Source organism: Gasterosteus aculeatus, chromosome 8 (genome assembly GCF_964276395.1).
Source record: "Gasterosteus aculeatus chromosome 8, fGasAcu3.hap1.1, whole genome shotgun sequence".
Lineage (NCBI taxonomy): Eukaryota > Metazoa > Chordata > Actinopteri > Perciformes > Gasterosteidae > Gasterosteus > Gasterosteus aculeatus.
The window spans coordinates 2090393-2103521 of NC_135695.1; the positions used below are offsets into that span (position 1 = coordinate 2090393).

A 13129-nucleotide genomic window follows, 5' to 3' on the forward strand; every position below is an offset into this window, starting at 1 on the left:
AAAATAAATGAATAAAGCCAATATTGTTTACTTACATATAATATCTATTGTGTTTTCCATTTTTTGTACAGTTATCGTGAGATAATTGTGTGATAAGTGTAGTATAGTTTAGTATAGTTCTATAGGATATAGTTTCTTCTGTACTTCTGTACACTCTGGAGGCAAATTATGTCTAAAATGGGCCTCATCTTTTTTTTATTTTCCCAATTCCTTATTTTTTACATATTTGTCACACTTTAATGTTTCAGATCATCAAACAAATTATAATTTTAAAAGCTAGATAAGACAAAGATAACCTGAGTAAATATAAAACGCATTTTCAAGTGAAAAAAGCAATCCAAACATACATGGCCTCCAACCCTAATAACTGGTTGTGCCCCCCCGGCGGCAACAACTGGCATCAAGCGTTTGCGTTACCTCGCCGTGAGTCTTTCACAACTCTACGAGAAAGTTTGGCCAACTGTTCTTTGCAGAATTGTTTTAATTCAGTCATATTTGATGGTTTTTAAGCATAAACGTTATGTTGTGGTGACGTGCAGACACAAGGACATAGCCATATAGCAGCCAGGGTTCAAACCACCAACCTTGCGGTTTCCGGCGCACCCTCTCTATTCCACTGCGACTGCACTGGACATTATTTTACAGGCAGTGGACAACTAAGTGGAACCAGTTTGTTGGGTGAAACATATTAGGCCTCTATTTAATTGAATGTTTCTTTATGTGATTCACATAAACGTGACTTAATTTGATTTTGTTAGCATAGGACATCCTTTGATTTTAATTGAACTATCTTTTCAGACTTATTTTGTTGATTGAACTCGTTCCAGCAAAAGACCTTCCTCAAAGCAAGGCACGACAACAACTAGCAGTAAGCACCATTTTTAGTTTTGTACCAGTGGCAATGGAAAACAGTTAACAGTACTACTTTTTTACTTCATTAAATAGATGTTTCTTTGGTTCATGCTGTTGACAATTTTTTTCACCATCATGTAAGAATAATCAGGCTACCCGCTTGTTTCTTTGTGTCGTCACAGAGCCTTATGTCATTACATATTGCAGTAACTATGGTAACAATACTCCTTGAATACAAGTTTGGTCATTGCCACAGATTTATTATATTAGTTTACGATTAAAGACACCCTTGACATTATGCAGGTTTTAGCCAGCAAAGCATTTTCTCAAGAAATTGAACAATGATTTCTACTTTTTCCACAACTCAACTTCTTCAACTTGTCCATCGTCATGAATGTATTATTTGGATCTTTTTAATTAGCCGTCGTTAAAATCTTCGGTCTAGATCTTTCCCACGAGTCCACAAATGCAGCACTGATCCAATGTGTTCCGCACCATGCTGCAGTTAAAACAGCTGAATCAGGTGAGCTCGCGCCTTTGCTTTCTGTACAAAAACACGGTGAGTAGGAGTGGTAACTGCGGGTGCGACGTTAGGAACGCAGCCTCACTATTATTTCATATAGCCTAAGTAACAGTTGTTCCCTCGGATGAAACAACGGAAAAAGTCACTTCACGCTGATGTCAAATGTCATGTTTAGTGAGGTAGCAGTAAATTGACGTCGAGCACGGGCTAAATGTTCGCTAGGTTAGTAAGTCTGCAAACATGACGTTATAAACAAAACCAACATAATGTAAAATGATACCAATACTGACTGTAATCACTCAACGTTTTAACTTTGCTTACTTCTAAACTAATATTTGTAACCACGTGACGTTAGCTTAACAACATGATTTAAAGAGAAGCAGGTGATGAGTTAGAAAGTACGCACTTAAACGTTAAATGGCTAAATAATGTCTATATTTCACTACGATGGGACTGACGGTCATGTTTGTGTTTACTGTTTAACCTTTTTTTGTGTAATTTTAAAACTAACGTCATAGACTTAAGCAAATTATTGCACTATTGCTTTTCTTTTTGATATTTTTGTAAGAAAATCACATTGGATTCATTTTCTTTTTCAATACAGAAATAAAATGGTAGTAGAATCCCAAAAGATGGATTCCTGTGGGGCAGCAGGAAGTGCCGACAACTCCATTCAAGTAAAGCGATTACAGGTCCCAGCTAAATGGTTCCCCGTCCCTGCTGTGTCACCTCCACCAACTGCTGCAGGCTCCTCAAAGGGGATCTTTGTCTCTGATCCGTCTAAAGTCCTACCAGTTGGACATATCCACCAACCCAGCACCTCTACAGCTCCAGAACCAGGGCGCCTGACCTCCTCCCCTTCTGTCATGGTGGTAGCAAAGGTAGCCCCCTCAGGAGGAGTGGCCATTAAGGGAACATCGCATGCAACAAGACCACCCTTGAGCCACGTGGTCTCCTTGAACCAGACCACGACCCCGGGAAGGACAGTGGTGATAACCGTACCAAGGGCAGCGGGTTCACAGACGGTGCCTGTGGCCCCCCGACTGCCCCACACCGGCCCCCCACAGCTGCCAGCCAATATCCAGATACCACCCGGTGAGCTGTGACACGCCACAGTTCTGGTCTGAGCACTCGTCCTGATTGGTGATGTTCTCATTTATGTAGACCGATATGGTGACTGTTTCATCTTGAATCATGTTCTTCATAGTCAGTAGATTGTGTATTTAGTCGTAGTGTTTACATGTCTGCCACCAGCTGTTTCTGTAGTGAATTTGGTCCTGGTGTATAGAGGGTTAGGGTTAGTCTCTTTTTTTAGACTAATTATCAGTGATTGGTCAGTTTTGGACTCTTGTGCTTGCAGGTATGATGTTGATCCGCAGTGACAGTGGTCAGCTGATGCTTGTATCCCAGCAGGCTTTGGCACAGGCTCAGCAGGCACCGAGAGGTGTCTGTGGTCAGGCGCCTAGAATACTGATCCCACAGGTATGTTTGAGCTGCTGCTTCAGATTCCGGAGAAATAGGCATCCTCACTCCTTTTGTCCTAACTGGCTGACATGTATGGGCTTCAGGTATCTTCAGCAGCTGGAAATAAAAACCATGAGAAGGTGACCGTGATCAGGATGACCGCCCCTCCCGCTTTCCATCCAGCACCAGTTCAGAAGACTGCTGTGGTAAAGGTACACCAGCTGGGTCATTGTTAATAATAATACAATCAGAAATAATTATAATACTCCTTGTCATTTATAGTAAAAATTATGTTTTAATTGCTTAGTTTTTATTATTATTATTAGATTGTTATTTTTTCCTTTTTATTAACCAGATCTAGAAGACAGGATGGTAATGAGGTATCTGACATTTGCTTGACAGTTTTCACAATTATAGATGAGTCCGTTATATTTAAATTCACACACCTTATTCGGATGTAGTCCTATTGCTCTCCAGAATTGAACTGGCACCAAATTGATTGGCCTTTGGCCAAAATGCATTGTCTGAGTTTGTTTCCAGATGAAACTGACTAGAACTCAAGTCGCTTGTCAGTGATCAGATCCTAGGAGGGCTTATCCCCAGCATGCACACCACAAACAAACACAGCTGGTCAAGTCTTATTTGGTGACAAGCCGTTCTATTTGATTGTTCAGGTGAATGGTGAGACTCCCAAACCGGCTGTAGTCCAGGCGCTCAGCGCTGTGTCTGATCGGGGGAGCCAGCCTCTCGTTCATACGGTCATCACAGAACCCAAAAAGGAGACTGCAGCCAGCGTCAGTCAGGTGACTCGGTCCCGTCCCACCGTTGGAGTGCACTGCATTGTGCTGTCATTACAGAGAAAAACACTGAGATAGCAAGTAGCTTCCTTTGTATTAGTACTGGTACAGTTCACACAACTATGAAAACATTACCAGTCTGTTGATTGATTTCATAATTAATTTTCTACGTGAGTTAACGTTATGAGCTAAAATACACATTTTTTGTATCTAACGTGTAGTAAATATTACTTTTTTTTTCATTGCACAATTACAGAATTTTTCTATGGAGAAACAAGAGGTGTCACAAATTGACCGCTGTCAAGATTGGTGTTTTTTATTTTGTGTGTGAATGGGTGAATGATGTCATGTAGTGTTAAAGCGCTTTGATGCAGACGGACTCTAGTTTGCCTGAACCCGGTGAACCCCGTCTCCGGATAGCCCTATCGTGCAGACGAACGCACTGTATCCGCGCACTGTATCCGCACTCCCTCGAATCGGGGGTCCAAAGTGAGTAAACTCAAAATCCGATTGCTGTTGGTGTTCGTCTGCACGCTATCCGCATACCTAATCGGATTGCCCCACGTGATTGCATCACGTGATTGCATGCAACCTCACGCTGAACCCTTATTAACCCCAATGCGACAACAATGGCAAACGCAAGGATAATGTGCCTGCTGAATGTGCTAACAAGTCTACAATGCGTACTAGGGTTAGAGTTTTTGTTTGTATACGGCACGCATGTCTTCTACGCATGCGCCTGTCTTCTTCCGTTTTCTTCAGTTGTCTGTAGCACCTTAAAGCGCCACCAACAGGCGTGGGGGATGTACTACAGCGGAGTCAATCGGATTCACTGGGTTCATGTGCACGCGATTTAAAAAGTGGGTAGGTGTGAAAAATGAACCCGGGTTTAGGCAAACTAGAGTCCGTCTGCATGGGGTCTAGAAAAGCGCTATAAAAGTACAGTCCATTTACCATTTCATCAGCAGGCGACCCTGGAAAGTGTAAAGAAGTGCAAGAACTTCCTGGTGACTCTGATCAAGCTGGCCTCCAGTGACTCCAGGTCAGCAAACATGGCCAACAACGTCAGAGGACTGGTCAGGAGTCTGCTGGTATGTCTTTACTCTTTGTCGTCGTCATCATCATCACAGGACATGGTTTCACTTGGTGGAGTATCGGAATATTGAAATCTCCAAAGGCTTGAAAACAAAGACATAGTCACCGTGTTGTCACCCACTGGTCTGCTGACTATTGGCATTAAAGCTTGGAGTTTGACATTTAGATTGTCTTAATCTTTATATGGGAGACGGTGGCGCATGGAGTAGAGAGGGTGGGCTGGGAACTGCAAGGTTGGTGGTTTGAACCCTGGCTGTTCCATGTCCCATATCGACGTGTCCCTGAGCAAGACACCTAACCCCTAAAAGCTGCCTGGGGAAAATATAAAAACCATGGGTTAAAAATGCAATGTGAGTTGCTTTGGATAAAAAGTGTCAGTTAAATGTCCTGTAATATAAGACTGTTTTTGATTTGGAACACAATGTGAAAGGGATACAGTTCTAGAACTTTAGAACTTGGCAATCACAGCGACCCTGACCTAAAGCCTGCTCTGCATTATGGTCTATGTGACTCTATATGGACCATAATGTACAATATGAACATCAATCCTCTTTCTCACTAAACAAAGGGCGAAAATATCATAATGTACCTGAATGGTCAATTTAAACACGGATTGGTTTGTTACACTAATTATCCAGAACATCACTGGTTTAGTCTAATCTTTGTACTCTTCATTCTGCCCTATTGCACTTCCATAAGTTATCGAGTAGCAACCCAGCTTCTTTTCTTTTGTTTAGAACCATGTATTTCAGGTTACTTGAAATATATCTGTGTACAAGTGTTTGTCCTTTTTCCTATCCTGCAGGAAGGGAAGCTAGAAGCAGAGGAGTTCACAGAACAGCTTTATCGCGAGTTGAAGTCCACTCCCCAGCCCTGCTTGGTGCCTTTCCTCAAGGTGACTGCAGTTTCAACAACACATATAATAATAATAAATATTTTTTTACATTCAACACTTCAAGTTGTAAAAAACATGTCAATGAAACGTTGTATTTTGACCGCTTTACTTCACATTTCCTTAAACCTATTATTTCATGCCAACTGCACAATCTGTCACTGTCTAAAATGATTCAAACTCCAAGTTTTAACTAAGGAATATTGACATACATTGTCTCTGCAGACACATTAAAATAATTCTTAATATTGATTGGATATTTTGTCAAAGTACTCATGTGTCGTATTCTTGCCCCAAAGCAAACTGATCAGACAGGACCCAGAGTCACTTCTAGTTGGACTGTGCTCAGCTTTCTCTTCTCTCTCTGCTACCAGAAAAGTCTTCCTGCAGTGCGTCGCCTCACTGCAGACCCTCATCTATTCATCCAACAGGCTTCAACTTCTACCGGCAACCTCACCAAGCCACCCAGCAGCACCACCACAGGACAACCCTTCAGCACCAGCCAGCAGGTAAACAAACGTCAAGGACATGGAATAAAAGTGTGCACATTGACACAGAGACCGCACAGGTTGAGCAGTGTACCTTACTGACATGAGGTAAACAAACCGGGGACTCTACTCCACACAGTTTCCCTGTAGAGCTTTCTACTGCTACTCTGCCCAGTTCATGTCAGTAGATCTGCCCCACACCAAACCGTTACATTAGCCTCAGGTTTTACCCGCACAGACTCACTGGCCAGTGCCGTTGTTCATGGTCTGTGATGGGAAAACATCTTTTCCTCACAGTCAGAGAAAGTAAAAGTGTGCTTCCTGGAGCTGAAAGCTCTCATGGCCCGATAGGGCCAGGAGGAGGGAGATAGTCCACAAGAATACTCAGAAGAAGGGGAAAATTTATAAGAAAAACATTTGTGATATAAAAGTCAGTTTTTCCCTACCATTACATTTTCCCCCACGCGTGGTTGTGCTGGAAAAAAGACTGGAAAAAAAATTGTCTCCTTTCCTTTTTAGCTTTTCTAATTGTATATAATATATTCATTCAGGATCTTCCTGTCTACTGTTAGAACAGGCCCAGTGACATCATCATTATCATCATCACCATCCACACTGGAGCCCCCTCTACACTAACGACTGTACCAGCCTATCACACATCACCACATACTTCAATAACTCAATCTGTGTCAAAACGCTCCCACTACACATGATGGTGAACGTGGACAAATCAAAGAATGAGGTCATTCTTGCATCCAACACACACCATTCTGGACTCAACGCCCAACAAAGAATTGGCAGGAGCGTTGTCCTTTCAGACCTGGTTGACAGTTTTGTGAGTCTATATGGATGATTGCATGTAGAAATATCTTCTATCCTGTATTAACATCAACGTTGCTATGTGTAAATCCATGGTCTGTGTTACTCTGGCTGTGAAAACAAATGTCTCACTGGGACAATACATCCAAGTGTAATATTAAGGATTGCCCTTGAACTGCAGCTTATCAAGCAGCCTCCAGGAGTGACTCTGAGACCAGGCATGACGACATTAGTCCAGTCCAGAAATTACATACTGAAGAGCAGCAGACCCATCCCCAAACAAGTAGTTGTCCAGTCGGGAAAACCCTTAGCAGGTAAAAGTTAGGGAACTTATCAAGTCTACAAAGACTTTTATAAATACATTTCCACTTTTAACTTGTAATTAGTATGTTTTTTCTTTTTTTCTAGGACTGTTGTCATTAAAACAACCTTTCACTCAGGAAGCACCTCATTCTATAAAATTTGCATTCAAGGACAGTTCAGGATCGTACAAGTAATGTACCCATCAGATATCTTACTCACATTCCCGTTGAATGTGTCAGGAAATCTGACTGTGTGTGTGCTCCCCCCCCCCCTCCACAGAGAGGACGATGACATCAACGACGTAGCCTCCATGGCTGGAGTCAACCTGAGGGAGGAGAATGCACGGATTTTGACCTCCGGGGTGGGCTCTGTGGTCCAGTCATGCCAGGATCAGCTCTTCCTCTCACCAAGCCTGGTGCTGAGCCGAATCTTGCTCTCAGGTACAGTAGCCGGACTGAGGCGCGCTAGCATTCGTTACATCAGTATGTATACGTTCATACAATATAGAAAATAAGGGATTGAGGTCACAGGAACAACGCCATGCTACATTTAAAATGTTTTGACTCATGTTGATGACGTAATTTATTAATTTAACAATACGATTAAATGGAACTGAAGATGCTTAGCTGTACGGACTCTCCTCGTGATACTTGTGTCTCCTGTGTTAGGACGGGCATTTGCAGTAACCGATGTGGGTCCCAACGTGGTGGCTCTGGTGTCTCATGCCACGCAGGAGTGTCTCCGTGGGCTGCTTGAGAAGCTCACTGTGATGGCAGAACATCGCAAGGCCGGCCTGAAGGTACAGCAGTGGAAGTCCTTGTTATTGCCATATGAGTGACCAATATTTATGAAGAATCATCATACATGTCATTCGGCATTGTATTGATGACGTTGTGACAAAAAAAACGATTATCTCAGTTTTTATGAAAACTCTTTGTTTTTACAGATCAAATGCCATTGAAAAGAGCCATTTCTGATGATAATTATTAACAAAAGTTATTGTTTTATGCTCATAGAAATTATTCAGGCCTGAATTCTTTCTTTTAAAATTGTTATCACAGGTTGTCTTATTTCCCGCAATCAATATATCTCGTTAAATCAAGCACTACCTTTTTATGTTATGTTTCCTGATTCCTGATGTTAAATGAGTTAGGAAAAATGCATTTTAATCACGGTGAAGCCGTAAACTGTCTCATTTTGTCCGCTGCATCCTCATGAGGACCCAGCCTTCGCAGTCAACCTGGGCTGTGTCCTCCAACGGCCGCATAGGCTGAACCAAGCACATTGCATTTGAAGCGGTGGTAAACACACGCTCATTATGGAATCGCTTGCGTGTGTGTCTCAGGAGGACTTGTGGCATGCCAAAGTCAGTGACGTGCGTTCCCAGCTTCGCTTCCTGGAGGAAGTGGAGAGTTTGAAGAAGAAGAGGAGAGATGAGGAGGAGAGAGAGCATATGCTGCGACTCGCCAGAGTAAGTTAATGTTTGACTTAAACCACCAGGATTAGTATGTTTTTATCATATAAAGTATCTTTTAAAAGCTTGGAGTGAGTTTTTTTTTTATTAGCATTTTATCTGAAACCACTGACTATTTAAGCTCTGCTCACATTTCTGCTTATTTTTCTGCTTGCTTAATATACATCCCCATGTTTGTGATCAGAGTCGCTCACACACAGAGGACCCACATCAGCAGCAGCTGAAGCAAAGAGCCAAAGAGGTGTGTATGTGTTTCATTAATACACACATATCTTCTCACTTTTGAAGCTACATGTATGGACTGTTGGACATTGACTATGATTATGAGTGTGTATCTTAAGAGCACAACTCGTTAATGTTCTTTCTGCGTTGATTCTCGCTGTGGACAGAAGCGCTAGTGTTTCTGAGTACCAAAGTCCCTCCAGGAAACCTCTGGTTTTACTGCATATGGGTCTTTCTTTTTGTCAAGCATGTTGGACTGAGCAACAGTAACTATGGGGTGGCAAAATTCAACATTTGTCAATTACAGGCTTTCGTGGTTACAATACTAAATAGCTTAGAATATTTTATTAAGCTTTGTTTTGTCCAGGTATTCTTTAAGTGTGTGGGTCAGTGGGGTGAGTGATGACGTGTGAAGTCTCAGACCTTGAATAGGTGTTGATTGATGGGGACCTTGAATAGATATAAAGTTAGTCACTAATTGAGATATTTACTGTGGTAAAAATAATAACAAAAAAACACACAAACAAAGCTGACTCTTCATTTATCATTTGTCTTCTCTATCTCTCCAGTTGCAGCAGATGGAAGAAGCTCAGCTCCAGCAGAGAGAAGCCAACCTTGCCGCTCTGGCTGCCATCGGGCCTCGCAAGAAGAGACCTCTGGAGCCCAATGCGAGCCAGGTGTGTCTGTGGGAACCCAAAGCATAGAAGCACCTGTTTACCTTCCAGATGCGTCTAGTAGCTGGCCACCTGCTTCTTCTACTTTGTCCATTCAATCTAAATAGAAAACAGCCCACTACTAACAGCAGAGCTTCATTGCAGTCCTCAAGGAAACTCACACCTCCAGCAGGTACTTACATTAAAAAAAAAAGATTATTAAAAAGTGAAGATTGCTGTTTTTAATGTTTGGAATTAGTGAATTTCTGTAAAGAAAAAGTCCGGGCTGCAGGGAGTTGGTTATGATGAGTGGTGTTGATTGAGACGACAGGTAAACATCGAAGAAGTGTTGAGTCTGACATTATTTTAAAAATTCCTCATCTTATGAGGAAGGAGGCTGAAGGACGTTCAAATTGGCGAGAAAAAGAACGAGCATTAAATAAATACCATTAATTGTATATATGTATTTGACGTTGTCATGGTGATGTGACATGTTGCAGCAAACTGATCTCTTAAACACCATTTACCAGGAGAGGTCAGTCAAGTCCCTGAGGGCTCAGAGGTCAGGGTTCAGGGTGGAGATTGGGATTGGGTCTCTGCATCATGACAAGCCAACATGGAGGCTTGCAATTAAATAAGTGGATGTACTGAGACCGGTTCGAAACAAATGCAGTTAGGATAACGAATGGGTAGATGAGCAGTGTTTGAACATTACAGAATGTGTTTTTCCTCATTTTAGATAAAAAATGAGGCAAAAGACCAAAGCAATTAAGTTTTTCGCTCTAAACTTTAACTTGTAACACTGCTCTGAAGTTTTTTGCACCTTCAAGACACATTTTAAATGCTACAGACTTTAACAATAGCTGGTAGAATTAAAAAAGGCTGAATAAAACACCCAGGCCTTGATGACTAGTTATCTTTAAATTATAATATCAAGACAAAAAGGCCATGCAGCACCACAAGCAGCATGTTGTAGCTAGCCTCCTTAGCCAGGGCAGACACACAGTTAACACGTGTATGGTCCCGGTCTTTAATTCTGTTTGTTTTCATCCACGGCCCTGCAGGCTGTAGGTTTAGACCCCATGCAGACGGACTCTAGTTTGCCTGAACCCGGGTTCATTTTTCACACCTACCCACTTTTTAAATCGCGTGCACATGAACCCAGTGAATCCGATTGACTCCGCTGTAGTACATTCCCCATGCCTGTTGGTGGCGCTTTAAGGTGCTACAGACAACTGAAGAAAACAGAAGGAGAAGACAGGAGCATGCGTATAAGACATGCGCGCCGTATACAAACGAAAACTCTAACCCTAGTACGCATTGTAGACTTGTTAGCACATTTAGCAGGCACATTATCCTTGCGTTCGCCATTGTTCTCGTTGTTATGAAGTGACACATTGGGGTTAATAAGGCTTCGGCGTGAGGTTGCATGCAATCACGTGGGGCAATCCGATTAGGTATGCGGATAGCGTGCAGACTAACAACACCAATCGGATTTCGAGTTTACTCACTTTGGACCCCCGATTCGAGGGAGTGCGGATACAGTGCGTTTGTCTGCACGATAGGGCTATCCGGAGACTGGGTTCACAGGGTTCAGGCAAACTAGAGTCCGTCTGCATGGGTCAGTAAACACCAAGACGCTCTATTAACTGCACACACACCCCACTGCCTTCGACCTCCATTACCCAGAGGAGCCGGCTGCCTGTCGGACCATGCGGCTTCCTTCACCTCTTCTCAGGCTTTACCTCAGCTGCCACCGCACACACTGACATAGAACTATGTAGGAACCATGGGCGGATTATCTAAAAACTACGAAAGTAGTTGTTCACATGGGTTTTCAATCATGATATGTACTTTGTTTGATTCCTTAGAAATTCATGGACTTGATTGACTGTTTTCTATTTTGGAAACTTTAAGGCTGCCCCACATTTTCAGTGAACGTCTGTCATATTCATGACACTGTCACAGCTACTAGCAGCTAGAGGCGTGGCGTCTTTGATAACACGGGTAGATAACTGCAACTATTGCTTCTTAAGAGTTAGCATAGCTGCTGTAACAGAAACGGTAATGTTGGAAAAGGATAGCAAGAACATACCGACTGGCTCCTGAATGAGTTTGATTGACATATGGATATGTTTTGAGAGGTTGCAGCCCTTTGAAAAATACAGTGGATATAAAGTATACCCCCCCTGAAATACTAGGTGTTTGATGTACAAAAATGAACGCAGATAAATCACGTCAGAACTTTTTCCACCATTTTAATGTTAACAATTCAATTGAAAAAAATAAAATGTGCAGCCTTAAACTAAGCCTTTGTATAACAGCACTCAGTCTTTCAGGAGTGTATTGACTTTGTAATATTTCTTTAATTTTCTTTGTGTGTCAGGTGACCCTGCTGCCCCGACCGGCTGTGGAGAGGGTCACCCGGGTAATGCTGAGGGATCTGCTGCTGTGTATGGAGCAGCACCACTTCCTGTGCCACTCTCTCTCTCTGTACAGAGCAATGCTCTGAAGATCTCCACTGTCCTCATCAGATCGCTCCCTTCATAATCTTCAGCTTTTTGTACTTTTGTTTCAGTTCTGTCAAACATCATTGTTTATGATGTCCTCCTTTGTTTTCAGTAAAGGTACTCTCTTAAGCCCTCATTTTGGTTTTGTTTCAAGTCAAAAAGATAATAGGAGATGAGTGTTCTAAGTTGACTGTTAATTTGTGTTTATATTGTTTGGCTATATTTGAGCATTAAAAAAGTGGACTGTTCCATCCTGACCTCTAGTGTCTTTGGTTGTTTAATGCACAACACCACTGCTTCTCCACCGTGATGGAACAGTAACTCCGACTCGCAGAGTATAGCTGGTCTTTATCAAACCAATCCCACTTGAAACCTTTTTTAGCACCTTTAGACTACAGAAACGTCACAGTCCTTATTGAGAAGGTAAGAAAATAAAGACTAAACTCCAGTTTGAAGTTCTCACAATGAGGATAGTGAGTGTAAAGCATGAAATGTTTCCCTTTGAGTGATGAAGTATGTGACAAAGAGGAGGGGCAACCAGTCTACATAATTACTGATTGTTTTTTCCTAGTGAACCAGTTGGATAGACCTCCTCAAACCTGGGAATATAATTCTACAAATCATACATTAACCACACCTTTTGAAGAAATGGGGAGCAACTGCCACAGTTCTTTAACTCATTCATGGTCATTCTAGTGATGATATGGTTTATTATTTGATCTTTAGTCATGCTGGTTTGTTAAGTCTTTATTTTTAGATGCTCATTAATTATTAATTTTCTTTGTTGTAAACTGCCAACGGGCCTCTGCAGTTAAACAGCTCTTCTGCACATAGTGAATCTATTAATATGCTCAAAAGAAGCCGGTTTTGAAGGATGATGGGCACTGTTTGTTTTTTTGCCACAAGCTGCACATTGATAAATCCTGTAGAAATAGAAAAACTTTTTACCACATCGATTTTATGGTAAGGGTATGATCTCCATTTAAATGTTTAAATTTATTAAGGAGGCCATCAACTTGAGCACTTCTATCCCAACA

At 42.0% G+C, this 13129-nt stretch overlaps 1 protein-coding gene across 4 annotated transcripts; it reads left to right on the plus strand.

Annotated features, from left to right (window-relative positions):
* The first annotated feature begins 1072 nt into the window (after positions 1-1072).
* Positions 1073-12349, plus strand: taf4b (TAF4B RNA polymerase II, TATA box binding protein (TBP)-associated factor). 4 transcript variants are annotated; one of them, XM_040184822.2, is made up of 16 exons: positions 1073-1375; positions 1980-2470; positions 2736-2857; positions 2944-3051; positions 3514-3642; positions 4602-4727; positions 5537-5626; positions 5998-6132; positions 7112-7244; positions 7339-7423; positions 7513-7673; positions 7902-8032; positions 8579-8704; positions 8892-8948; positions 9499-9606; positions 11969-12349. In XM_040184822.2, exons 2-16 carry the CDS (start codon positions 1987-1989, stop codon positions 12092-12094), a joined length of 2121 nt encoding a protein of 706 aa, XP_040040756.2. In that variant the 5' UTR covers positions 1073-1375; positions 1980-1986; the 3' UTR covers positions 12095-12349. The 4 variants fall into 4 exon arrangements, with proteins under 4 accessions (XP_040040756.2, XP_040040758.2, XP_040040757.2 ...); XM_040184824.2 differs by having other exon boundaries at positions 6055-6132; XM_040184823.2 differs by having other exon boundaries at positions 4605-4727.
* The last annotated feature ends 780 nt before the right edge of the window (positions 12350-13129 follow it).